The sequence below is a fragment of the Mytilus californianus genome, unplaced genomic scaffold (genome assembly GCF_021869535.1).
Source record: "Mytilus californianus isolate M0D057914Y unplaced genomic scaffold, xbMytCali1.0.p SCAF_3, whole genome shotgun sequence".
In the NCBI taxonomy this organism is placed as follows: domain Eukaryota; kingdom Metazoa; phylum Mollusca; class Bivalvia; order Mytilida; family Mytilidae; genus Mytilus; species Mytilus californianus.
The window spans coordinates 59,370,119-59,397,352 of record NW_026262679.1 but is presented as its reverse complement, the minus strand read 5'-3'; the positions used below and the strand labels follow the sequence as shown (position 1 = coordinate 59,397,352).

Sequence of the window (27,234 nt, the reverse complement as noted above, 5' to 3'; positions counted from 1 at the left end):
AGACATCATTTCTATTGTACTGTCAGATATGAATTTGTATATGTAGCATTTTCTACATCATAAACCGATTTGATCTGTCAATGACAATATTCAAATAATTTACAAAATTATCCATTATCCAGTTGAAAATATTTTATGCTTTTCTAAATGATGATAAACGCCTTGTTGTGGCTATGCATCAATTATTTCGACGATTCAGTTATAGCATATAAAATGACTTATCCTGCTTTTTAATTGGCTATAGTTTAATTAACTGAAATCAATGTGCCTATTTAAACTTCATTCTGCCTAAACGACTGATGGAAATGGGCGGCATGTTTCTCAACATACTGTGTTATGGTGCCGTTGTAATAAACCCAATATGCTATGGAATATCTGAAATTAAAAATAAAAAGAAATTTACAATAGAAGCGGGAAAGAGAATTGTTTCAAGTCATTCAACAATTACAACTAGAACAGATTCTTCTGTAGCATGTACCAGCCTTTGTACAAGCGATAAAGATTGTGTCACAGCAAGTTATGATAACTTCACAAAACAATGCATATTGGATTCCGACTGTACCCCATCGACAGAAAAATGGCAAAATGCAGTTCTCATCCGAATAAGTGAGTATGACTGACTACAACTTAACAAAGATGTATGTTTAAAATTGATTAACAGAATACTTTTTTCAATTGAACTTCAAACGTACCTAATCAGCTTGCTCCCTTCATCAGATTTTATTAAATGTTCTTGAAATCCTCATGAGCATTTTTCTCTGGATATCGTAATCAGTCTTTTGTGCAGCTCTTACGTTTTCTGAGCTATAAAGAACAAACGGGACGTCCTTTAATTAATCGTTTCTATTTTCAAGTGATTTGACATGGTTTCGTAGCAATAAATCGCTATAAGCACCAACATTTCTTTTGTCTCAAATTACCACGATTAGGTTTTATTTGAAGTAGCTACAATTTCGCCATTGCATGTCTCTTTGTTTTATTACATCACATCATATGGTATCACCAAATTTACGTAACACATAATCGACACGACGGAGGCCACTATAATGGTGCAGGAACTAATTGTGTTTTCGGAGGACCTGTTTTCTTCGACTGATGCTTTTTGTTGTCCCGACAGATCTTCTTACTTTTCATACCATTGAATTCAGTTTTCACTTTTTTCGCTTAACATAGATTAGTTTTACTCGTCTTATTTTTGATTTTCATTAAAACTGTAACATGTCTTATCTTTTGAATAACAGTAAAACTGTAACATGTCTAATATTTTGAATAACAGCAAAACTGTACATGTCTAATCCTTTCATTTAATTAAACATGAATGTAATACCACTGTAATGTGCATTTTTCAATTGAGGAATATATTCCTTAATTGGTGGTCCTTGTTGATATCCAAATGTTTTTGTCCAACAAGACTTTTGTAGTATCTGTAAACATTCATATCTTGGCTTGATCGGGTTTTAACTCGTTGATAACAATTTTGTCAGTTTTTATGGACTTTTTGCTATACATTTTACTACTATTTCTTTTTTTATTCTAAGCATGTGTTGTTTCTTTTGCAATTTTGTCTCGGGCCAACCCCGAAATAAATCTGTCACTTAATTGTCAAGTAAATCACTGATAAGCAATTTAAAATAAAGAGACCACAAGTAAATCACTGATAGGCAATTTAAAATAAAGAGACGATTGGATCCCTTCCCCACCCCCGCCACAATCATACTAAAGAAAATAAAGATGTTATAGGTAATTGTGGTCTATCCTCAGTCATAATACAAGCACTGATTGTAACTTTGCAGCTGCCATTTAGTACATGTTTTTATCTCTCTACTACTAGACTACATTTCGCCAATATTTCTAATATCAACTCGAAATGCCTTTCCCCTATTCACTCCAAAACGACAAAAACAAATAATAATAAAAAATTATATAAAACAACTGCATGATTTTAGAACAACTAAACTGGTTTTGTTCATTAGAAACTGAAATACTCGTAAAAGTTTGTAGAATGTGCATATTTCAGCTGTGATATTCATTCTTATATAATTATTTTGCCTGAGTGGTCGGTAGGGGTACTTTTCAAAAATGTTTTTAAGAGTAGGGAAAATCCTTCATATATTTATTAAACAAAAATTTTGCATTAAGTCCCTAGAAGACAACCATTTGGAAAAGGCATACATTTTACTTGGTTTCAAAAATACTATTTAAAATTGAGGTTCTTTATTCGCAAGAATTTACTTTTAGATAAAAGCAAATTTGTTTTAAGAAAAGTGTTTTAAACAATGATAAATATCTCTTCTATATTAGAAATGCAAAATAAGCAATTAAAAAATAAATTACTACTTCTTATTGATTTTTTTTCTATTTCAATGGAGAAAACCAGATTAAACTCTTTTTTGTAAAAGTTTTATTTTCAAATTGAAAATATTGGGAAATGTAGTATCATTATATATGCGGATGTCAAATTGTTCAGGGTTAAGCATAATTTGTTTTTCTTGCTAAACGAATTAGATATATTTTGTGATCGAGAAAGTTTTCTTAAAATTATATACTTTGGTTATGCTGAGGAATGATACTGACTTTCCTATTATTACAATTATAAATTTATCACATGCAGTTATTAATTAGGTATGCCATTTAATAACAGTGAAACTTATAAATACGCGGATCTAGAATAGTGGGTTTCTTGGATGAACCCCTTTTCTACAGGAAAAATCGTTGAAAATCACAGTTCTTAACCCCTCCACACTTTTGCAGATGGAACCCACCCTTTTTCCCTTTCTTTTTGATCCGCCAGGATTATTTTTTATAGATTTTGTTGGCCAGTGCATTAATTCTAGTATCTCTAACTAGTTCTCAGTATATTTCAACTGCATCCACAACATGAAAGTGGATTGCAAAAATTGTTCAAAGTGTCCATGCATGATAAAGGTATTCAATTATTTAGATTTCCATGTCATTTTGTAAAGTGACTCAATCAACTAAACTATCCAAATCATTAAATGTTTGCGGGAACGTTACAAGCACTAAAACAGCTGACGTGACCGTCCATTTAGTGTGCGCCCGAGGCTTAGCAAGCCACATCAAGATATGTACACTCTTTGACAGTACTTGCAAAATCGATTTGCTAGAGCAACTCAAACTGCACAGCATGCAATTAACAATCATCAGCGACCAATATGTGCCAATACCATCCACCGTCAACTAGGCAACAATAACATGAGATGTCGTCGTCCAGTCAGGGGTCTTGTCCTGACACCTCGTTACAGTCGAGCTTGTCAATGATTGCTGTGCCAGAACTAGCGCAATGGAGGACCATCATTCTCAGATGGAAACAGATAATGCAATTTAACTGTATCTGGCGGGACACAATTCTAGCGGAAACGCAGCAAATGATATGGGGAAAAATGCACAATGAAATTTGACACACGATGAGGTTCAGAGGATAAAAAGATTTTTTGCAAAAAAAACTATTGTCTTCAAGGTAATGGGTCAAGGAAGAGGAAACTGAGTAACACATGTTCGTAAAATTGACAAAGTTTTTTGTCCAAATGTTTTGCTTAATTTTGTGCGTCACCTTAACCGTACATTCAAGCAAGTATGACAACATTGTCCACACACTTAAGGCTGAATGAAGGACAACCAAGGCCGACAACTTCAGCTAAACTAATTTAAGGACATCTTTCTTTGTTGGCCGCTATTCCAATGTTAGTTGTCTACAGCTTAATCAATTCCATGCACAGGAGATAGATGCTTCTCTTTCATCAACCAACCCGAAGTGCCCGTTATTGTTTTGTATGCAACAGGTTAATGTAATCTGTGATAAATTTGCGCACTGGACATTTCAGAAACATTTTGATTGTATCATAGAATATAATGTGTTTGCTTCGGTTGATGTGAAATTGATTTTTTTTTTTATAAATTTCAGAACTCAAATAAATGTTTGTAATACTCCGGTTTAATGCAAAGTTTCTTTATATATGTATATTATAATGCACATTATTTGCCAAAATGGTCAAAATCGTGAGTGTGATATAATTATCAACCCTTGTCGACAGTCTTCCAATGTCATTCTGCCTAACGCATACTTTTCAAACAGAAAATCTTCTCCAATTCAAACCTCTGAAATACAGTGCAAAAGTTGGTCCGAATCTTTCTAAGGACGGTAGATATTTTCATATGACCCAGCCAATTAATTGACGGACATAGTTGCCGAGACTTTTAAAAATAATAAATAATAGGAGAAAATGCATATTAAAGATTAGGTTTCTTTTGAGGCTTTTGTTATCTTACAGTGACCCCTTTTCAGTATTTGTTCAAATACTTAAGACTGTTGACCATACTGATTACCGTTACTAAAACATGAAATATCTAATACATATTTGAAACATTTTGGTCCAATGTGAAATAAAGAAAACTTACCAACTGCAATAAACATGCAAAACAAGTTTCTGATCAAGGAATTTAAAAAAAAAAGGTAGAGGTAACGGACAATTGTCAGACAATCCGATATTTTAGGCCTAAATATTAATTAATTAATTGATTGAAAAGCTATGTCGTTGTGAAAATCCAATGCAGTTGGTTTTTGAAATGAGGCACTAGAGACTTTTTGCAGCAGAGCTTTGTCTCGGTTAACAATGTTTTCTCGGGGTAACACTCTGCTCTATTACCCTCTCAGCTATGTTATAGTTATTGCCAGTTATGTCCCCAAAGACAACAAGACTACTTGATCATTAATCAGTCACTATTTGTTCAGTTCTTTTCGTGTATTGAAAAAATGCAATGGGCTAAACTTAAAATGCTGATGACAATAAAGTGCAATAGTAAAAAAGGTATAAAGGATACACGAGTATGCTTTCAAATGATACAAATATTAAACTGTTTCTGTTCTTTAATCTTGATAACATGTATATATTGAAAATATTAAAAAACATATTTTTTCACTCAAATTTGCTTTATTATGTGATGATAAAATGTTTAGTAAAGTTTCTTTAATATCGCAGTCTACAATGTAATCATAGGTAATCCAAAGTAATCATGATTACGTTAAAGAAAGGTAATCTAATGTTATCATTTGACTTTGATACTATTATAGACGACGTTGATTTATTTTTAAATAGTCCAGTAACCAAAGAAGAAATTAAAAAGGTGGTTTCGAATTTAAAAAACGTCAAAGCCTCAGGTAGTAATGAAATTTTAAATGTGACGATTTAATGCTTTAGTAAAACTTTTTCTGCCATGTTGAATTACAGGTTAAATAATTATGCAGATCACGTAGACCTGATTTCAAAGTCACAAGCAGGTTTTCGTAGAGGATTCTCTACTGTTGATAATATATTCGTATTGTATTCTTTAATTACCATTTATTTTTCATTTGGTAAGAAGCTAACTTTGATACTATTGCAGACGATGTTGACTTAGTTTTAAATAGTCCAGTAACCAAAGAAGAAACTTAAAAGGTGGTTTCGAATTTAATCAAAGTACTGAAGTACTGAACATCGGATGACCGCAGGTTCTTGTGGATGGTCAAAAGCACATGTCACAGAAACAGATCACATCTCTATACCTGAAACTGAGGTTAATTTACAGAAATTTTTTTTTCTTATACAAGTTCGTGCTTGGATGATGAATAAATGACAGGAAATTCAACCTCACCGTAATAACTATTATATTGTAGTGATACAAATCAGTATACCTTAGACTATTATACTAATATAATAATAGTTCCAGAGAATACACTGGTTTGTTGTTATATATTATATTAATATTACGGTTGCATGTATATATAATTTTCATCTATTTGTATATCATACTATTCTACTATTATTATAGTGTAATGCAAGTGCATGGTGGACACTCTTCTGTAAAAAAAAAATCAAAGTCTTAAAGGCTGTAAAAGCAATTGCTGCCATGTTAATGTTTTGTGGACTTTTATTTTTCATCCATATATATAAGAATTAAACCTGACAGGACAGGAGTGTTGACTAGTGAGAAGCAAGACGGTTTTAACTTTATATCAATATAAGACTTTAGCAGGAAATCATTTTAAATATGTTTTATATTTTACAAGGAGACAACAAGTTTACTAGGCTAAAGTTGGGGTTAATTATACATGTGCTGAAACATATAACTGAAAAAAAAATCATTATGTATTATCCCCTGGTAGTGTTTGTAACTGGGCAATAATTTCCTTTATTGGTTTAATTTTAACCATTTTCATAATTAATTTAAATTAACCATTCAGTTAAAACATTTCAACTTTCCAGACGCTAATGTTGAAAAACGGGACAGAAATAAAATATCTTACAAGACATAAACATGTAAAAAATAAATATATATTTCAGCTTACTAAAAATACTTTCATAATGTTACTTTGACATCATTTCTTAAAACTAAGTCCCAAACATAATTGCTCAGTTGACATGTGTCATCCTCATGCGATACGAGATAACTATAATTCTGATGCAATCCCGAAAAGGGGGGTCATCACAAACAAACATGACATTAAATTGTCATTATACGAACTAGAACAAACAGCTCTATGTTGCTTTGATATTTATCAATTTTCAGGAAACATGTGAAATAAATTTCAGGTCCATTTCATTATAGTGCCTAACAAGATTGTGTGAGGTAGACGAAATTGACCTTAAAACGATCGTATTGTCTTTTGATGTCCAAAAATAGGCAGATCGGACATATACGGACTTTATCTAATGACTACATAAATTTGGGATTTATTATTATTATAATATTCTAATGAAACTGAAAATTGTATTTTTTTTTAGGATAAACAACAATTTTACCTGGCGTAGCCGTTCATACATGTTTTTCTGCATTTATCTTCGAAAAATGGCGTATTTAATGGAATAGAACGTTAATACAGTAAACTTTCTCTTTTTTCTCCGCAATAGGCTATCAAAAATAATTTATCTAATGTGTATGTGGAAAATTATTTGAAAAGATAAAAAGTGGCAATTGTTACCTTTCATACCTTAAGTTTCGTTCATCTGATTCTGACCAATGCTTATATACTAAATATCTATTTATATGCCGCTATTAATGTTGTTGTTACCAATTATGTAAATCAATTGTATCTGATTTTATGCCCTTTATGGGCCCTGTAATTTGGGAAATAAAAAAAAAATCTATTCATTGATAAAACGTAATATGGACTAGTCCAGTGTCCAGTTTGCAGGTCATTTAATTTTCTGTACACATTCATGCACGCTCTGATTTAATCAATATACTCGTACGAAAAAGCATGAACAGTTTGAAGGTAATCTAATAATAACTTAATCCAATCAAATTGCATAAGATTCAATAACAATGTCAAGTCCACATCATAATGAGTAATAGAGGTAAACTGGGTAGGGAGAAAATGACAGATATTTCAAGTTAATATTTATGCAATAACGAATTAAAATTTGTCAACCAAAAGTTTTGCTACAATTTCAAAAACATGTCGTTCTGTATGGGTATAGTTTTCGGATCTTTCATTAGCGTATTTAAGGCTATAAAAAGTTTGGGCTTCAAAAGTTCACACAATTATTGACTTTATACAGAAAATTCGTCCTTGTAAAACATTTAATAGTTCACAAATGATACGCGATTTTAAAGTAAAATTATTTCTTAAAACACTGCAAAAAATTTCATTCATATTGATAAAGTGGTATCGTCATAAAGTGCGTTGAAATGAACAGCGGTATAGCAAACATCGAATTCCCTCACAAAATGTTATCACACACTACAGTAAGGGGAGTCAGTTAAGTTTGTCTATTTTTAGATACTATACAGGTAATCTTTTGACCACTACGTATACAACCTGTGTGACCTGTGTAGTGATTTTTGATTTTACGATAAATTCATGAATGAACGATAATTTTATGAATGAACATGAGCACCTGACCTCTTTCTTAAACACCTATTAAACATATAAAACCGTATTTAATAAGGAGATAATTCAGTCAAATTTTCAGTACTAAATCAACAACTGAAATGATTCCATTTTTTGATGAAACATCGTACGAACGGAGAACGGAATCGCAGGTATAAAAATGCACTTTTTTCCCTTGTAATGACCGCGGATCTATAATTTTTATAGATCGGTTCAAATCCCAAAACTAATTTGCATAATGGAAATTTAGGCGATAGCAATACATCGGAGTGACCTCAAGGTCATCCTCTGTAAAAAACGACAAAGCTTCAGGTAGTGATGAAATTTTGAATGAATATGTAAAGAATACAATTGACGATTTAATGCCAATTTACATTAAGCTATTCAATTTGAATTTTGATACTGGAATTGTCTCAGACAGTTGGTCTGATAGAATCATGATTACTATATTCAAAAATAAAGGATCAAGATCCGATCCTGAAATGTACAGAGGAATCTCATTAAATTCATGCTTTAGTAAGACTTTTCTGCCATGTTGAATTACAGGTTAAATAATTATGCAGATCACGTAGACCTGATTTCAATGTCACAAGCAGGTTTTCGTATAGGATTATCTACTGTTGATAATATATTCGTATTGTATTCTTTAATTACCATTTATTTTTCATTTGGTAAGAAGCTATTTTGCACTTTTACAGACGTTAAAAGCGCTTTTGACACTGTATGGAGATCGGGATTGTGTCAAAAAAAATTTCCGAATCTTTCATATCTCACAAAGGCGTCAAACAAGTTGAAAATTGATCACCTTTTTTATTTTCTTTGTTCCTAAATGTTTTAGAAACTTATTTTGTTGAAAATAATATAGAAAGTCTAGATAATTTTTCAAATCTGTGCTTGGAATAATTACAAATGTATGTTAAATTGTTTATTATACTGTACGCAGATGATATTGCGCGATTGTCTGAAAGTGCAGAAGGACTACAAAAAAACCCTTGTATGTTTTGAAGAATACTGTAAAAAATGGAAATTATAGATTAACACAAATAAAACCATAGCAGTGATCTTACTAGTAAGAAGAAAGTAAAAAAAAAAATCAGAATTTTATGATAAATGGAGAAAGCATTGAAATAGTTGATTCTTACTCCTACCTTGGTATACTTTTTAATTACAACGGTAGCTTTTGTACTGAACGAAAAAAAAACTTCTTGATCAGGCACAGAAGTCTTTGTATGCTCTGTACCGAAAAATAAAAAGTATATGTATTCCCGTCGATTTGCAGCTAACACCTTTTGACTCATTATTTAGTCCTGTATTATTATATGCTTCAGAGGTATGGGGATTTGAAAGTAAAGATAGCATGGAGAAAATACACCTTCAATTTTGCAAACACATTTTGAAATTAAGAAGCAGTACAAAAAACTATATGGTGTATGGGGAGCTCGGAAGATTCCCTTTGGAAACTATTGTTAAGCGTAAAATGGTGTTGTTTTGGAATAGTTTACTATATATTGGAGAACAACAAGTTATCATCAATTATGCATAAATTAATGTTAAAATTACATTTTCAATATTCCACAAAATTTAAATGGATAACGTATGTTAAATCCATTTTTGACAAAAGTGGATTTAGTTTTATTTGGCAAGATCAACTTCCATTGAATAAACTGGGTTTAAAGAACATAATTTCATGACAACTTAATGATCAGTTTATCAAACATTGGTTTTTCCAAATGATTAACTCTTCAAGCGGTGCATTTTATTCAGAATACAAACAGCACTTTCGTTTGGAAACCTATTTAATAAAGTTGAAGACAGGGTTTATATAGCAAAATTCAAATTTAAAATTTCCCATAGAAACGGGAAGATGGTCTGGGATACAAAAAAATGAACGAATTTTTCATCTCTGTGGAAATGGAGTAGGAGACGAATTTCATTTTCTATTCAAATGTCAAAAACAGGAAATAAAAATCCTTAGAAATAAATATATACCACAATATTATACTGCAAATCCAACGATATGATTGTTACGTCATTGATACCATTAAATTAGCAAGGTAATTGTAATTTGATCAAAAACCCCATCCCTGCCTCACCTACAAACTCACTACACAACACTTGGGACTTGACAAAATACCAATTCCATCAAATTTGTCGTTGCATCTATGATGACTAACTGCTTCTTATTCTAGAGTATGAAAGAGTTAACTCAAATTTTATTTACATTACAATGCACATTGCCTGATGGATTTTTTTTATGGATTTCATTTGTTATTTTTTATTCAATTTTTAAAATAGATTGCATGGAAAAAAATCATCAGAAAGAAATACGTCCCCTATAACGAATAACTTCTGGAGAATAATGTTGTTTGCCTTCAATAACTATGAATGTTTGTAATGAATATGTTTTAAAAAACATACATTTGTATTTTAATTATATTCCCTTTACTGGTTTAAGAAAATATTTTGAAATAAAAGAGAAACCAATAGTTATATAAAACCTTATCATTAGCAAATTAAGTAATTATGATAATCGCAATTATTTAGCATGAACGCTCAACTCCTCAGGAATCATATTTATGTGTTTATTTGGCCTTGGGCTGTTTTCTGCTCTTTGGTCTGATTTTTGTCTCTTGGACACATTCCCCGTTTCCATTCACTATTGGTATTCTATTCTGTTTTGAAGCTTGTATAAATAATCTTTTTACTCGATCCTCAATCAGAATTTATTTGAAATAACAGTTAAGGAAAAAGTTAAGTTCTCAATACTTGATTATATATTTTTTTTTTTTTATTATCTTTTTTTTTAGTAATTATTTGATAAGATTGTTTTTTGTTTATTGGTTTGTGTTATATCAAAGTTGCATACCATATTTTATCATGAAAGGTTTATTGGCCACTTATATATCTATGATTCTTGTAAAACAAAAGATAAACAAAAGACTTGAAGGTTGGCGCCTTCAAACATGTTTAACCCCGCCACATTCTGTTTGTGCGTGTCCCAAGTTAGGAGCCTGTAGTTCAGTGGGTGTCGTTGGCTCATGTCTGTCATGTTTTCGTAAATTGGTTTGTTATAAATTATAGCCGACTATACGGTATGGGTTTTTCTCATTGTTGAAGGCCGTATGGTTGTCTATAATTGCTATCATCCACTTCATTTAAACTTTGTCGTATACTACGTAGTAGTTGTCTAATTGGCAATTATACCATATCTTCTTATTTTTATATTGATAAAAAATGTTTCTACGTTATGTACCAGTAAGTTTCGTTGTGGTTGGAATTCATTTGTTTGTGGCTTTCAAAATATACATATAAGCCTTTTCTAAATACAAATGATCACTTCAATCATATTAAAAACGTCCGGCACGATTGAAGCTTATTCTCACAAAGTCAATAATTTAAAAATTGACCAAACTCTTTTTGATAAATCAGTTCGTCCATTGTTGGACTCTTGAATATATTTTTTTTCTCTTTCTCACAATAACAATGTCTTTTTCAATTCTGTTTCATAACACGATTTCGATCTAATTAAGAAATAACTCATGGGAGTGAATTTATGTTGATTTGACCACTGGTTGGCCCTATATGCTAAATATTTTACATCGAGCGGTAAAATATCGACATAAAGGGTTTAAATTAATATAAATTCAAGCCCAATGAATTATCTCTATTCTAAAAGGACAAGGACGGCAATTCTTTTGCACCAAACCGCTCTAAGTGAGGGAAATTTTGCTGTTCCCGAACATTTTTGGATGAAGTAAAAAGATTATCTTACTTTTATTTAAGAAAATCGGCTTTCAACAAATTTTGATCATCGTTTGTTCATGTTTTCATTTTTTGACGACTTTTAGTTTCAAATTCGTGCATTTCCCGTAAAATGTTCATATCCTTACATCATCGTTCAATGACGTCATTTACACCGATTGACCTCGGGTAACTCATTCATAAAAAGCATAGGACGTGGAAGTAAGATTGAAACAGCCCAAACAAATCATGCCGTTGCCAATCATATGAAATATCAATATATTCGTATTTTACCACGGGTGTTCACCCAAAGCGTTTGAAGAATGTCATATAAGAATTTAACATCGCTAGAGATTTACATTATATATTACTTACAAATATCTTTATAATAATATCTTTATTGTCATATAAACATAAATAGATTGTGACGAAAAACAAAAACAAACATAATATAGCAAAGAAATAACAATTCTATTAGAAATGAACACATGGGGGAAAAAATTTAAGACTCAGTTCTAATGACTGTTTTATAAAGGAGCCAATATTTTTAACATGTTCCATGATACAGAGGTTTAACATTTCTTATACTTTTTGTTCTTGGGTAAGAGACATAAAATTATGAGAAGGTAAACAATTTTCAAATTGATTATCCCTTAGTTTTTTGTTAACTTAACATTCAAGGAGGAAGTGTTGTTCATCCCCAAGCAAGTGGCACAGTTTACATATTCTATCCTTGCTAGGAATTTTGTAATAGCGACCATTTTTCTATTTTTAAATTATGGTCACCTATTCTCAACTTAGTGAAGCATTTTCTTATAGAAAAGTCATTGGAAGATAAATAAAATTCCCTATCCAAGCTAAGTTTTAAATTTTTCATAAAGTAACAGTTTACTATTTTCATCATAACTATTTATTCTATTTCAAAAATATTTTTTATATTTTTCTTTAAATTCATTTTTAATCAAGTGCTATAAAGAGTTTATTCATTCAAGTCCCTACAACTATTAACTTTATCTAAAAGATCTGGGTTGGATGAAATATTTTTGTCATATGTATACCAAGAATAAGTACCCTGCGAGTCCATTAGTTTTGACAATACAAATGCTTCTTAAAGTAAAGGATTTATATTTTCAGAATTCAGTCTTGCTAGGTAAGATAGAGACTGTGAAAAAATAAAATGTTTACGGGGGAGTCTTCCTAACTCGGACTGCTATATTTGAAGCTGTTTTTCTTGTGCCAAGCAAAAATTTACAATAATTAATGTGAACCTTTTCGAATGGAGTTTTATCAATAAATGAAATTTGATCAAAGGTTTTATTATTTCGATCAGCTCTTATCCTAGCACTGTATCGTGTTAAATAGCTATCTTAGATGATATCTCCGAGTTATAGTTAAAACTGGTATAACTAATTTATCAAAAGGATTACTAGAAATTACTATTGGGAGATTTTTCAAAGAAGCTACCTTGGCTTTAACAGAAAACATGACTTCTTGCTTTTTTTGCTGGGTCTTCTAAACTTAAAATAAGGTTACCATTGCTCTTTATAAGAGTTCCTAGGAATTTATATTCCTATACATTTTTTATCATATTACCATTGTAGTTGAGAAATGAAACTACACTTTTGGCACTATTGGGCTGTAAAATCATGGTTTTAGTTTTATTTTTATTTAAGAGTAAGTTGCCAATTTTCACAGAAACTACTTAATTTATTTATACTGTTCTGTAGACCTTCTTTACTCTCTGATATCATCAGTAGACCATCTGCAAACGATAGTGATCCAAGGGTTGAGTCTACTAGTTTTGGTGGCATGGAGTCTTCAGAGCAGAAGATATTATCCAGGTCATTTATAAAAATATTAAAAGAGGGGGACTAATGGAGTTCACCTGTTTTGCTCCTCGAAAGGTTTCAAAGAAATTAGAATAAGGTTTCAAAGAAATTGGAACAAGTATTGTTCAATTTCAAAGAAGGTTCAGTTTCAAATACTGATTCTTTATAATATTAAATATATTTTTGCCAATCCAATTTTTGCTAATTTATACAGTAAGTCTTCTCCACACTGAGTCAAATGTCTCTGTATGCCAATAAAACAAATATATAACTTACTATCATTCTTTAATATAAAGCGACTATCAGTTGTCTTGTAGTTCTCTCTGAAACCAAACTGTGTTTTTGAATATTTATCTTTCATTAATGTTTTTAATCTCTCATTAAGTACTGCACTAAATATTTTTGATATGCAATTAATAAGAGAAATCCCTCTTTAATTTGATGGATCTGACTTGCTAACAAATATATGTATCAAATTCATGTGAGTTTTATTCCACTGAACAGGATAGTGTCCAGTTTATAATATAAGATTAAATAATTTTGCTAAACAGTTTAATGTGAGCATACTACTATGTGTAAATATCTCATTTAAGATGCCATCTGGTCCACTTGCTTTACTTTTTGTTAATTTATTCAAAATATGTTTTATTTTTTTTATCATTATAGGTTTATCAGTTACTTCATTAAAAGATAGATCATTTTCAATGTTTTGTTGGTCATTAATAATATTATGTTCGAAGTTACAATTCACTTTATTACATTTTCCTTGGTTCTGCACATGTTTAATTGTTTTATTTACACTACAAAGTAACTCTTTCATATCACTTTCTTGGTTTATATCTTTTTCATCCAAGGATTTTAAAATTTTCCGAAATTCTGAAGTATTATTACCCATGGAATTGGACAATTTATCATATATTTGTTGTTTATACATCCATTTCTTCTTTGTAACATTTTTTTTAAAGGATTTCAGTTGGTAAAAATACCTTTGTTTTAAATCATTAGTATTAGGCTCTTTTCTAATCTGGCTTGAAACTGAGTTCAAAATTTTCTTTTGCTCACAAACAGATGAATCTGACCACTTTTGTTTTAAAATCTTCATTTTGTTTTTTCTATATTTTATCAATTTACATGATAAATCTTCAATATTACTGAACACTTAAGTGTAGTTCTTCTGTTGCAGTATTTATTCCTACTTGGTCTTTAGCAAAATATTTGCTTTCGAAACTTAAAATTTGTTCTTGTATGGAAGCACAAGACAGGGCTTCTCTTATTTTATAGCTAGAATCACCTGTCCACTTATACCCTTTTATTTCTTCCCATTTCGAGGAATGTTCAGAAAATGGATTTTGGTCAAACTTACATTTCAATATCAATTAAAGTTGTGCATGGTCTGACAAATAATCAAAATCTTTATTCATAAAATATAGAACTGATGACACTTAAACAATTAACAGTCAAACATGTATAATATCCCAATGAGTCCCCTATATATCTGCCAATCAATATTTTAAGTTTTGATGAAATGCACATGTCTAATAAGTTTATGCCCTGGTAAATGCATGATTTATCTTGATTATTTCTATTTAAAACTTCATCTACAGAATAGTTATTAGGTAGAATATTATCATCCCAAAAGATATTCAAATCTGTAGAATCATTTATAATAAAATCTGGATTTTGTCCAGTACGACAGTTAAAGTCGCCAGCAAGGAGAATTTTTCCTTTACAAGCAAATGCACTTATATCATTTTCTAATTCCGCATGACCATTTTCATAGTGTGTTGATTTTACAGGTCGAATATAGACTGCACATATATAAAATTTGGTTGAAATCAAAAAGTGACTTGTCTAATTTTAGCCAAAGTCTATTTTCTGACATAGAACCCGCTTCTAGATATTGTATGCATCTACCAAGAGTTTTCTTATAATAAATTATTATACCCCACTATGTCTTCTAGATTTCTTTCTCTTTTTTCTACATTTAGAAATAGAGTGGTATTCTGGTAAACAAGTTTTTTTTTTTATTTTCACCTGTCCATGTTTCTAAGAGGATAGAGGATATTCAGATCACGTTTATTTTTTCTCTGAATTGAATATCATTTAGTTTATCACCCAAACCATGCACATTCCAGGCAGATATAGATAGCTGACTCATTAATACATTTGTACTGTTTTTCGTCAAGATTTATGAATATATTATAACATCATCTAAAAAACTAAAAAAAAATATTTCGAATTTTAAAATTCAAATATTGAATCTCCGATTACCCTTTTGGGCATTAGCACAAATTATACATCTGTTGCTAATGTAACTATTATTGATATTCTGGAACAATTAGATATACGAATCGCGAATCCTATGAAAGTGGAATTTTGAAACGAGATAAATATATTTGTAAATAATATATAATGTAAATCTCTAGTCTGTTAAATTAGACCGAAATCGTGTTATGAAACAAAAACCAGAAAAAACATTATTATTGTGAAAAAAAATTGTTTATTCAAGAGTATTACAATGGACGAACTGGTCTATCAAAAATAGTTTGTTCAAATTACTAATTATTGATATTATGAGAATTAGCTTCAATCGTGAGTGACATTGTTTTATATGATTGCAGTGATCATTTGTATTTGGAAAAAGCTAATATGTAATATGAAATCATTTTTGTAATATACATATCAACAAAAGAAATGATACGCAATTTTTTTTTAAATATTTAGTTTCTGTTTTTAAATGGAAATTGTTTTATCGCTTTTTTTTTTTACCGTGATTAGTCTTCTGAATCGATTTATGAGATTTGAACATCGGTAAACTACAGTAATAACTGTTGTCTATATCTATATATGAAAATCCCTGAAACAGAGAATTTAACTTTTCGTTTTAAAGTTTGAAGCTTATAACGGAGCGTCACGTTCGAGGCATTGTTAATAACGGTATATCGAATTCATCATTATGCAAAATTTGTTTTTTTTTTTAAAGTCGCACGATGTCTTTATTTCCCTTTTCGAAACCTTTGAAACTCACAAGTAATGCGATGCAACAGATGCATGAAAAGTATTGAAAATGCACAGTAGGTATGATGCTGTCTTATATGCTCCATGGAGACGTTGTGCTTCAGTTTCACGTATACAGAGTGACGATATCTTGACTGATAAGTCGTTAAGGACAGACAGCCAATACGACCAAACTCCTGCAAAGTATCGTCAAGACAGGCATACCCGGTTCATTCTACGCCATAACCGCATTTTATCAGCCGAATTTACGTCTCTCGCGACACTTGGACAAACCAATAACTGCTTATTTCTGATCAAACCGCCAGATGACGTTAACGTAAATCTGAACTCCTTAGTAGACGTTTTTGCAGCATGCCAACCTCTGATGTGACATGGCCCACTCATGCATAGCCTTTTTCATTCAGCACCACATACGTATTCTTCCATAACCAGCATTGTCACCTTATTTATCACCTACCTCGGGTAACTCATTCATAAAAGCATACGACGTGGAAGTAAGATTGGAACAGCCCAACAAATCATGACGTTGCCGATCAGCTGACATATCAAAAAGTAAAATAACAAAAATACCGAACTCCAAGGACAATTTAAAACGAAAAGTCCCTTATCAAATAGTAAAATCAAAAGCTCAAACACATCAAACACATCAAACGAATTGAAAACAACTGTCAAATTCCTGACTTGGTACAGACATTTCCTCATGTACAAAATGGTGGACTAAACCTGGTTTTATAGCTAGCTAAACCTCTCACTTGTATGATTGTGTACTCAAAGCGTTTGAAGAACGTCATTCTAAAATTTAACATCACTAGAGATTTACATTACATATTATTTACAAATATCTTTATAACTTCATCTCATTTCAAAATTGCACACAAATCACGAATATCGCACTAAAAAAAATTAATTTCGAATTTTAAACTTCAGATTTTGAATCTTCGATGATCCTTTAATGCGTTAGCACCAATTATACATCACTTGCTTTTGTAACTATTATTGATATTTTGAAACAATTAAATATACGAACCGCGAATCCTTTGAAAGTGAAATTTTGAAACGAGATGAAGTTATAAAGATATTTTAAATAATAAATGATGTAAATCTCTAGTGCTGTTAAATAAGACAGAAATCGTTTTATGCAACAAAACTGAAAAAAACCCCATTATTGTGAAAAAAATTTATTCAAGAGTACAGCAATGGAAGAAATGGTCTATCAAAAATAGTTTGGTTAAATTGTTAATTATTGACATTATGAGAATTAGCTTCAATCGTGCGTGATATTGCTTTATATGAATGAAGTGATCATTTTTATCTAGAAAAGGCTTATATGTATATTTTGAAAGCCACAATAAATAAATTCTAACCACTACAAAACTTACTGGTACATAACGTAGCAACATCTTTTATCGGGTCTTTTCTTTATTTTTTGTTTTAAAAGACGCATAGATGTATAAGTAGCCAATAAACCTTACATTATAAAATATGGTATGCAACTTTGATGTAACGCAAATCATTAAACAAAAACAATCTTATCAAATAATAAAAAAAAAGATGATAAAAAATAAAAAAAACAAATAAAAGCAAATATTATGACTTAATTTTTGTTTTCTGTTATTTCAAATCTATTTTTCTTGTGAAATCAAGTGGATCAAGTGAAACGATTATTTGTACAAGCTTCAAAACAGAAACACCTATATGATTCCTGATATGAATTGAGCGTACATGCTAAACTATTGCGATTACATAATTACTTAATTCGCCAATGATTAGGTTGTTATATAACTATTTGTTTCTCTTTTTTCACTCGCAGTCCGTTACAACTATAAGCACTGGGGCCCGTTCAAAATATTTTCTTAATTTAGTAGATGGAATAAAATTTAAAAAACAAATGTATGTTTTAAAAAATATATTAATAATTAACAATCCCGGGCATAGTTATTAAAAGTAAACAATATTATTCTCTAAAAGTTATTCGTCATAGGAGACGTACTTCTTTTTAAAGTTTGAAGCTTATAATATGTTTTATTTCTATGTAGTATATTTTAAAAACAGAATAATAAATAACAGATGAAATACATAAAAAAATATTCCTCAGGCAATGTGCATTGTGATGTAAATAAAATTTTGAGTTAAGGTGGTACATAACACTACAGGGAGATAACTCTGTAAAAATCAGCTGAACGTTTTAATCACGTTCTATTGTTAAAGAAATATTAATCTTCTCAATGATCAAAATTAGTGTTTGTCAAACTGCTATATATCCAATGAAATTTTTCCGATAAAGTGTGTAGTTCAAGTTTTTTGAAATTTTTATATTTTTGTTAAAGGGTAAAAGTGAATATTTTGTCAAAATTTTATGAAAATTAAACGAGCCAAATTAATTTTAGTCAAAGTATTTGGTACCACCTTAAGACATAACTCTTTCATACTCTAGAATAAGAAGCAGTTATTCATCATAGAAGCAACGACACGTTTAATGGGGTTTGTATTTTGGCAAGTCCCAAGTGTAGTGAGTCTGTGTCTGAGGCAGGGATGGGACCAATCACTTTAAAAAGTTATAAGTCAAATTACTTTGTTAATTTAATGGTATCAATGGCATTACAATTACAACTAAATTCAAATGTAATCGATCACATTAGATTACTTTTTTTTTAAAGTAATCAGGATTACTTTGGAATACTTATGATTATGTTGTACACTGTGATAGTAAAGAAACTTTTATACACATTTTATCTTCACATAATAAAGCAAATTTGAGTGAAAAATTATGTATTTAATATCTTTAACATGTTATTAAGATTTTTTTACAGGAGCAGTGTATCGTTTGATAGCTTATAGCCATGTGTCCTTTATACATATTTTCTATTGCACTTTATTATCATCATCATTTTAATTTAGCCTATTGCATATTTTCAATTGACAAAAAGAACTGAACAAATGTTGATTAATTAATGATGAAGAAGTCTTATTGTATTTGGGGACATAATTGACATTTATATATAGATATAAGAAGATGTGGTATGAGTGCCAATGAGACAACTCTCCATCCAAGTCAAAATTTATATAAGTAATCCATTATAGGTCACAGTACGGTCTTCAACACGGAGCATTGGCTCACACCGAACAGTAAGCTATAAAGGGCCCCAAAACAATTACTAGTGTAAAACCATTCAAACGGGAAAACCAACGGTCTAATCTATATAAAAAACGAGAAACGAGAAACACTTATGAACAACATCAACAAACGACAACTACTGAACATCAGATTCCTGACTTAGGACAGGTGCAAACAAATACAGCGGGTTTAAACGTTTTAATGGTACCAAACCTTCACCCTTTTTCTGAAACAATAGTGTAACATCACAACATATATGCCAGTTTGATGTTCTTTAATGATCTACTTGCAAACTTTTTTCTGTTCAATTGGTATAGTGTCAATATATACTATAGTAAGAAATTTTTGTAATATTCAAATCAACAAAAGAAACGATTGTTTTATCGCTTATATCAGTTTGTTACTTTGATTAGTCTTCTTATCGATTTATGAGATTTGAACATCGGTACACTACAGTAATAACCGTTGCCTATATCTACAGAGTGTGGCCGTGCGTATTCGTTACTTGGGATTTTTCACTATATGTTTCATTTAAAACTACATTTTTTCAAAAACATTATTTTGGGGTCATTTCTGGTTTGATTTTAAGCAACTTGGTACCAATAGAAGCAAAATTTTCACAGGTGTATTTGTGTATCTGGTTGTATTTTTGGTGTGGATCATTTTCATTATCTCATGAGATATTTGTGTTCGGAAATTTGCTATATATTTCAACCAAATTAAATTGTAAAAAAATATTATATGTGTTCACATCAAGAGAAAACAAAAACAACTGAAGACAAAACTATGACCAAATAAACAAATATGCTTTAGACAATTCTCTCTTCGTCTTTTAACGCCTTGTTTGTTAAAATCCAACCAAAACTTTTGAAAAAAAATGTGTTTTTATATGAAATATATAGCAAAAAAATACTTTTGGCCATGTACTGTATATATGAAAATACTCTTTAAGAGAGAATTTAAATTTTCGTTTTAAAAATTGACGCTTATAACCGAGCGTCACGTTCAGGGAATTGTTAATAACGGCAGTATGTCGAATGCATCATTACGCGAAATTTGTTTTTTAAAAGTCACACGATGTCATTATTTCCCTTTTCGAAACCTTTGAAACTCACAAGGAATGCGATGCAACGGATGCATGAAAAGTATAGAAAATGTGAAAATATCTTGACTGATAAGTCGTTTAAGGCAGACAGCCAATACGGCCGAACTACTGCAAAATATAGTCAGGACAGCCGTATCCGGCCTAAATTACGTCTCTCGCGACACTTAGGCAAACCAATAACTGCTTAATTCTGACCAAAATGCCAGATGACGTTAACGTAAATCTGAACTCCGTAGTAGACGTTTTTGCAGCAGGCTAACCTCTAATGTCACGTGGCCCACTCATGTATCGCCTTTTTCAATCAGCACCAATAACCATAACCAGCATTGTCACCAGATTTATCACCTATCGAGCATTTACTGGATAAATTTTGTGACCGCAATTGCAAAAAAAAAAACGCACCAGAAACGATTGAACAGCGGCAAATGTATGTCTACTCTGGAGAAATATAACAACATACCACACTTTATCAATTTCCGTATTTGCGTCAAGAGGAGGTCATATCCGATATCAGCTAGAGCAGGCAAAATGACATCGCGTATTTGAATTTTTAACCGTCAAGTCTTCTGCATCATATGAGCTGCGTCGGATAGAAATCGACCTTATGCATGTATACATGTACTTGTATAAGACTTTGGTTGATTTTGAAACATTCATTTACTAAATAAAAGATGCATTTTGGTCTGTTTTGTAGGGTTCTTATGGCAATTCAATGTTCAAACAGTTACAGATTTTCCGTAGAGATTTATTTAACCCGAAATAGGTTAACAGATGTATTGATATTCATTTGCATAAGGTCGATTTCTATCCGACGCAGCTCATATTTTAAACATTTAATTGTGTTTGCCTTATTGTTAGTGATAACTTTTGTTATTGTTAGCTTTTTATTATGATTCATTTGCACAGTTGAAAAAAGAATGATTTCTAAAGTCGTGTATCGAGTCATTTATAGACTATAATATACTCGTTTTCCCTATGTTGTAAACTTTTTAGATTTATGCAATCGTTTTAGTTTAGGTTTTATATATGTGTGTTTGTGTTTGTTGCGGTGCATAATTTAAAACGGAAAGTCCTTTATCAAATGACAAAATCAAAAGCTCAAATACATCAAACGAATGGAAAACAACTGTCATATTCCTGACTTGGTACAGGAATTTCCTTATGTAGAACATAGTTGATTAAACCTAGTTTTATATCTAGCTAAACCTCTCACTTGTATGGCAGTCACATAGAATAGATATCCTTCAGACTAGTGTTCTGATCTTTTAATTCTTAGGAAAGAATTAACGGGATGTGTTCATTATTTTCATATCAGGTGGTAGACCTACTGACTGCTCCGAAATTCCCAATGGAAGTATCAGCGGAGTCTACAAAATCTTTGCAAACAACAACTGTGTATCTGTGTATTGTGATATGAAAGGCGATGGATGGACGGTATGTTTAATTTCTGTTTTATTGAAGTACTAGTTTTTCAAAGACTTGGACAATTCTTGAAACATAACTAGCATATAGATGATATTTAAAAAAAACTGTCAACAGATGTTTTAAGTAAACTTATTTTCAATTCTCACATGAAAGACATTAACTTCATTCATCAAAATGAATTACAACAAACGAACTTCAAGGGGACAATGCAGTTAACTTTTATTGTATTCGTTTATAAACTGTAACATTTTGTTTTCAAAATGAATGAATATCTAGAAAAGAAAAAAACTATGATCATTAACATTAAATAACACGTGCAAATTGATATTGTATGATGTGAATTTGTTTGAATATCATTCTATTATCTATTATCTATGTAAAAGGTGATCCAAAGACGACAAGATGGCTTAACAGAATTTTATAGAGACTGGTCAGACTATAAGAATGGATTCGGGAGTCTTACAGGAGAACATTGGCTCGGTAAATTTTTGTACAATTAACGCATTGATACTTGCAATTTTCGTTATCAAAAGATATTCAAGTAAATACTTCTTACTTTTAAGGATTCTAATGTAATCCTTAAAAAACTGTTAATTAAAAATGCCGCTTGCCTTCAAATTTTTATAAAGTAAAATTTCGAATGATAAAGGGGATAGAATATAAAGTACAAAGTGTATCCTCTTTCATAATTGAATTCCAAATACTTTTTCCATTTTTGATATTAATAAAACCATGTTAACTAATATATGATTTTGAAATAAGTAACTACCAGCTTATACTTGTATCATGTGGGCATTGAATAAAATCTAAAATAACTAAACTCATCGAACCTTTAAACAAACTTATTAGTAAGGGTTATCGTACCAATATTGTAATTAGATCTCTGAATATAGTTTACATTGGCACTAATATCGATTTTGTCATTAGCAAATTAAAACATAACTAAATTTGTATTTTCTTTTCAAACGGGATGTATAAAGACACACACACGTTCATTTTTATCTTTAAAGAAGTCACTCCTAACTATCCTACTACCTGTCGATACATTTATTTTTGGCATTGCACAAGTCATGTCTTCTTTGACTGTTCACGACGTTAAAATACTAAATCCCTGGGATGTGTTTTAGTTGATTTCAGTCTCTGATGCATGATTTTTTATTATTAATTGTTTTGGCTTTTAACTAGCTGTCAGTAACTGCGAGTACTCTCAAATCGTACTTTCTTGTTAATTTGACCTGTTGATACTAGTTGTAATACTTTTTTGTTATTTAATGTTTTAAAACATGGATCTTGTCTATATACCAGCTTTGATTATTTGGAATTACTACAAGTTTTCACTTCTTCGTACTATGAACATCAAAATTATTTCATTTCTCCTTAAATAATGTTCTTGCACCTGTACAGGAAGTTTTATCTAGCACTAATTGTATAGTTTTATTGTTGATATTCACCCCATATGTACCAAGTGTTAAATTAGTTTTATTGATATTAAAGAAATTTCTTGGTATTCCTAAACGGAAGATTTTATACACGCAGAAGAAGAAGTATACATTTCACAGTGGTATCATACTTTAACTTTGTTTCAACCTGTTTATTTACTTTTGACCTTAGTTATTTATCCCTTATAATTTTTATTAACTATGTATTTGCATTCAGGTATCACAGATCAAAGTTATTCGTTCATTGTGTGTTAATTTACGTTTTTTGATTGAGTTAAGCCTTCCAATTGATATTTTATAGTGTGTCTTTCTATGTTGTGATGTTATACTATTGTTTCAGAAAAAGGGAGAAGGTTTGGTACCATTAAAACGTTTAATCCCGCTGCAAATGTTTGCACCTGTCCTAAGTCAGGAATCTGATGTACAGTAGATGTCGTCTGTTTATGTAGTTCATACGTGTTTCTCGTTTCTCGTTTTTATATAGATTAGACCGTTGGTTTTCCCGTTTGAATGGTTTTACACTAGTAATTTTTGGGGTCCTTTATAGCTTGCTGTTCGGTGTGAGCCAATGCTCCGTGTTGAAGGCCGTACCTTGACCTATAATGGTTTACTTTTATAAATTGTTACTTGGATGGAGAGTTGTCTCATTGGCACTCATACCACATCTTCCTATATCTACATACAGAAATATTTTGACCTCATCAACAATACACCTATACAAATAAGTTTCAACGTTAGAAAAAATATATATCATATGTGAATACAACAACTGTATGGCTATAGTCAACCAATTATAGCATGTGATTTACATGTATATAAGGTATATTTAACTTTACTTTTATAGGTAACGACAATATATTCAATATTGTGAATGGAAAGTCTTATAAGTTGAGATTTGACATTAAAAACAAGTCGGGAGAATGGCGATATGCTCAGTATGAGATATTTAAAATAGCAGATGAGTCGGAAGAATACAAATTAACATTAGCAGGATATAGCGGGAATGCTGGTAGGCTTATACTTACTATCATTAACATATTGAAGGTATAGTTGAAAGCTTTTAATTAATAGGGTATAGAAAGGCATGGTAAGAGTGTAGGAAACGATAAGCATTGTAAAGCCAGATTACTGATAAGCGTGCAGCATGCTAATGATAAAGGGTACGAGAGCGCTTAAACACGGATTGACAATACTAAATGATGTGCATTTACAAATTTTTGAATCGACTAAAACGCAAAAGCTATTCGAGGGCCAAGACGTTAAAAGTACATTGAAGCACTGAAACGACATCTTTGATCCACAGCCTTGGAAGAAAGCATTTTGCAACTTATTTAATATCATTTGTCACGACTTGTTCGCTCCAAAATGGTATACCTTCGATGAATATCATTGACTTATAAGCTACTTATTACGTTTTTTAAAAGAGAAAGAAAGAACAGCCACGAAAGATACCCCATTTTGGGGTCAAATACTTAATATTTGGATACAATTGACAATTCGACCTGTGTTTTGATTAGTCTGTTGCTTAAGCAATCCATGTGACATGTTTATGACGCCAGATGACAACCAAATCTTCAATTTTCGTTTTGGTAAAGCTAGATATCAAGTTTTATCAGCTCTTCATCGTATGTATTTGGTTTTGGACCTTCAAATAATTCGGCCTCGAGCACTACTGAAGAAGCCGTTTTTGTCGAAATGCGCATCTGGTGCAGTGAAATTTGTACCGTACATGATATTTTGATTAAAGTCACTTGTAATTTGAATGAATTTCTATATTTAGAAACTACAGATTATACACGAGTTCAAATTCAACCAATCTGTTATACCTTATAAGAGCGATTGAACAATTTTATCAGGTTTGTGAAGTTACTCATGTAGCCTGTTTTGTGGATACGGGTGGGGTTTTTTTTGTGATTTATTGTGTAATGAGTATTAACAGATCACAAATCAGCGTTGTTCAAATTGACTTACATAAAACTTAATTAAGAACTGTGGACTTTATCAGCATGTAAAAACAGACTTTTATTCATATTTCGTCAACATTCGATCTAGATATTGCGATTTTTGGAATATAATTGTGTCACAAAAATTACAATAGGTGTGTCAGTTTTAATATAGTTGAACTTTTGTTTACTAAAGTATAGGTTCGACTTGTTAAATTGAACCCATGATTTAAGAATAAGTTAGACTTGTTACAATGATCCATAACTAAAGTGTAGGTTCGACATGTTACATGGAACCCATGACAAGGGTATATATAGGTAAGACTTGTTACATTGAATCGATGACTGAATATTATAGCTTTGACTTGTTACGTGGCACCCATGACTACAGTATAGGTACGACTTGTTACATTGAACCCATGACTAAAGTATAAGTTCAGCTTGTTACATTGAACCAATGACTAAAGTAAGGTAAGACTTGTTACATTGAATCCATGTCTAAAGTATAAGTTCGACTTGTTACATTGAACCAATGACTAAAGTACAGATTTGGCTTGTTACATTGAATCCATGACTAGAGTATAGGTTCGACTTGTTACATTGAATCCATGACTAGAGTATAAGTTCGACTTGTTACATTGAATCCATGACTAGAGTATAGGTTCGACTTGTTACATTGAATCCATGACTAGAGTATAGGTTCGACTTGTTACATTGAATCCATGACTAGAGTATAAGTTCGACTTGTTACATTGAAACTATGACTAGAGTATAGGTTCGACTTGTTACATTGAATCCATGACTAGAGTATAGGTTCGACTTGTTACATTGATTCCATGACTAAAGTATAGGCTAGACTTGTTACATTGAATCCATATCCAATTAATTTCTAAATAAGTTTGCATTTTGCAATAAGAATGTCAGCTGCAATTTTGTTATCAATTGCCACAGTGGTTTTCGAGGAGCGGAGGTCAATATATGGACCACAAATGTCAAGTGATAGTAATAGCTCACATTTACCCTTTAGAACATTTAAATTATAAATGAACAAATGGCTTAGAGGACGATATATTTTCCAATCTCCAAAAAGCTTAATTTTGCAAATGAATGAGTCCATAGAAAGGATTATGATTTTTCACGGATTTTAACAATTATAAATCAGCGGATGAAACTACTGGACAGGGAATTGCTTACACTGTAAGTCACCTGGGTTTCTACTAAGATTGTGATTGGGGACGCTATGTTCAGTTTTCTTTGTTAGTTTTCTTATTTTTTTCTTTTCTTTTAATGAATGTGGAGTTGTTGATTGTCTTTTTCGACTTGATATTTATCTGCCCGTTTTATTTATCTTTGTTTTGTTCGTCATTGACATACATAAAATACTACGCTTTTTCATTATGCTATATTAATTTTCCATTTATTCTAAACTAAGGTGATGCTATGTTGAACAATAAAGACCAGAGATTAAATCTGACCGGACAACGATTCTCAACCAGAGATCGTGACAATGATATTTTGCCTGATGGGCAGTGTACTTCCTCACGAAGAGGTGGATGGTGGTTCAAGTGGTGTTCCTTTTGCAATCCAAATGGAATATACTTTCCTGAAACTGTATATGGTACTGTTGGTATCTACTGGTATACATGGACAAATTCATTCGATGGCATGCAATCTGTCACCATGAAGGTGAAACGTTGATCCCCAGAAATTAAAATAAAATTTCTACATTTT

At 31.1% G+C, this 27,234-nt stretch overlaps 1 protein-coding gene across 1 annotated transcript; it reads left to right on the top strand.

The window, feature by feature from the left end:
* The first annotated feature begins 299 nt into the window (after window positions 1-299).
* Window positions 300-27,234, top strand: LOC127733085 (fibrinogen-like protein 1). The gene is made up of 5 exons (XM_052242376.1): window positions 300-606; window positions 22,012-22,130; window positions 22,505-22,601; window positions 24,405-24,569; window positions 26,936-27,234. The coding sequence occupies exons 1-5, from the start codon at window positions 300-302 to the stop codon at window positions 27,199-27,201; spliced, it is 954 nt and encodes a 317-aa protein (XP_052098336.1). The 3' UTR covers window positions 27,202-27,234.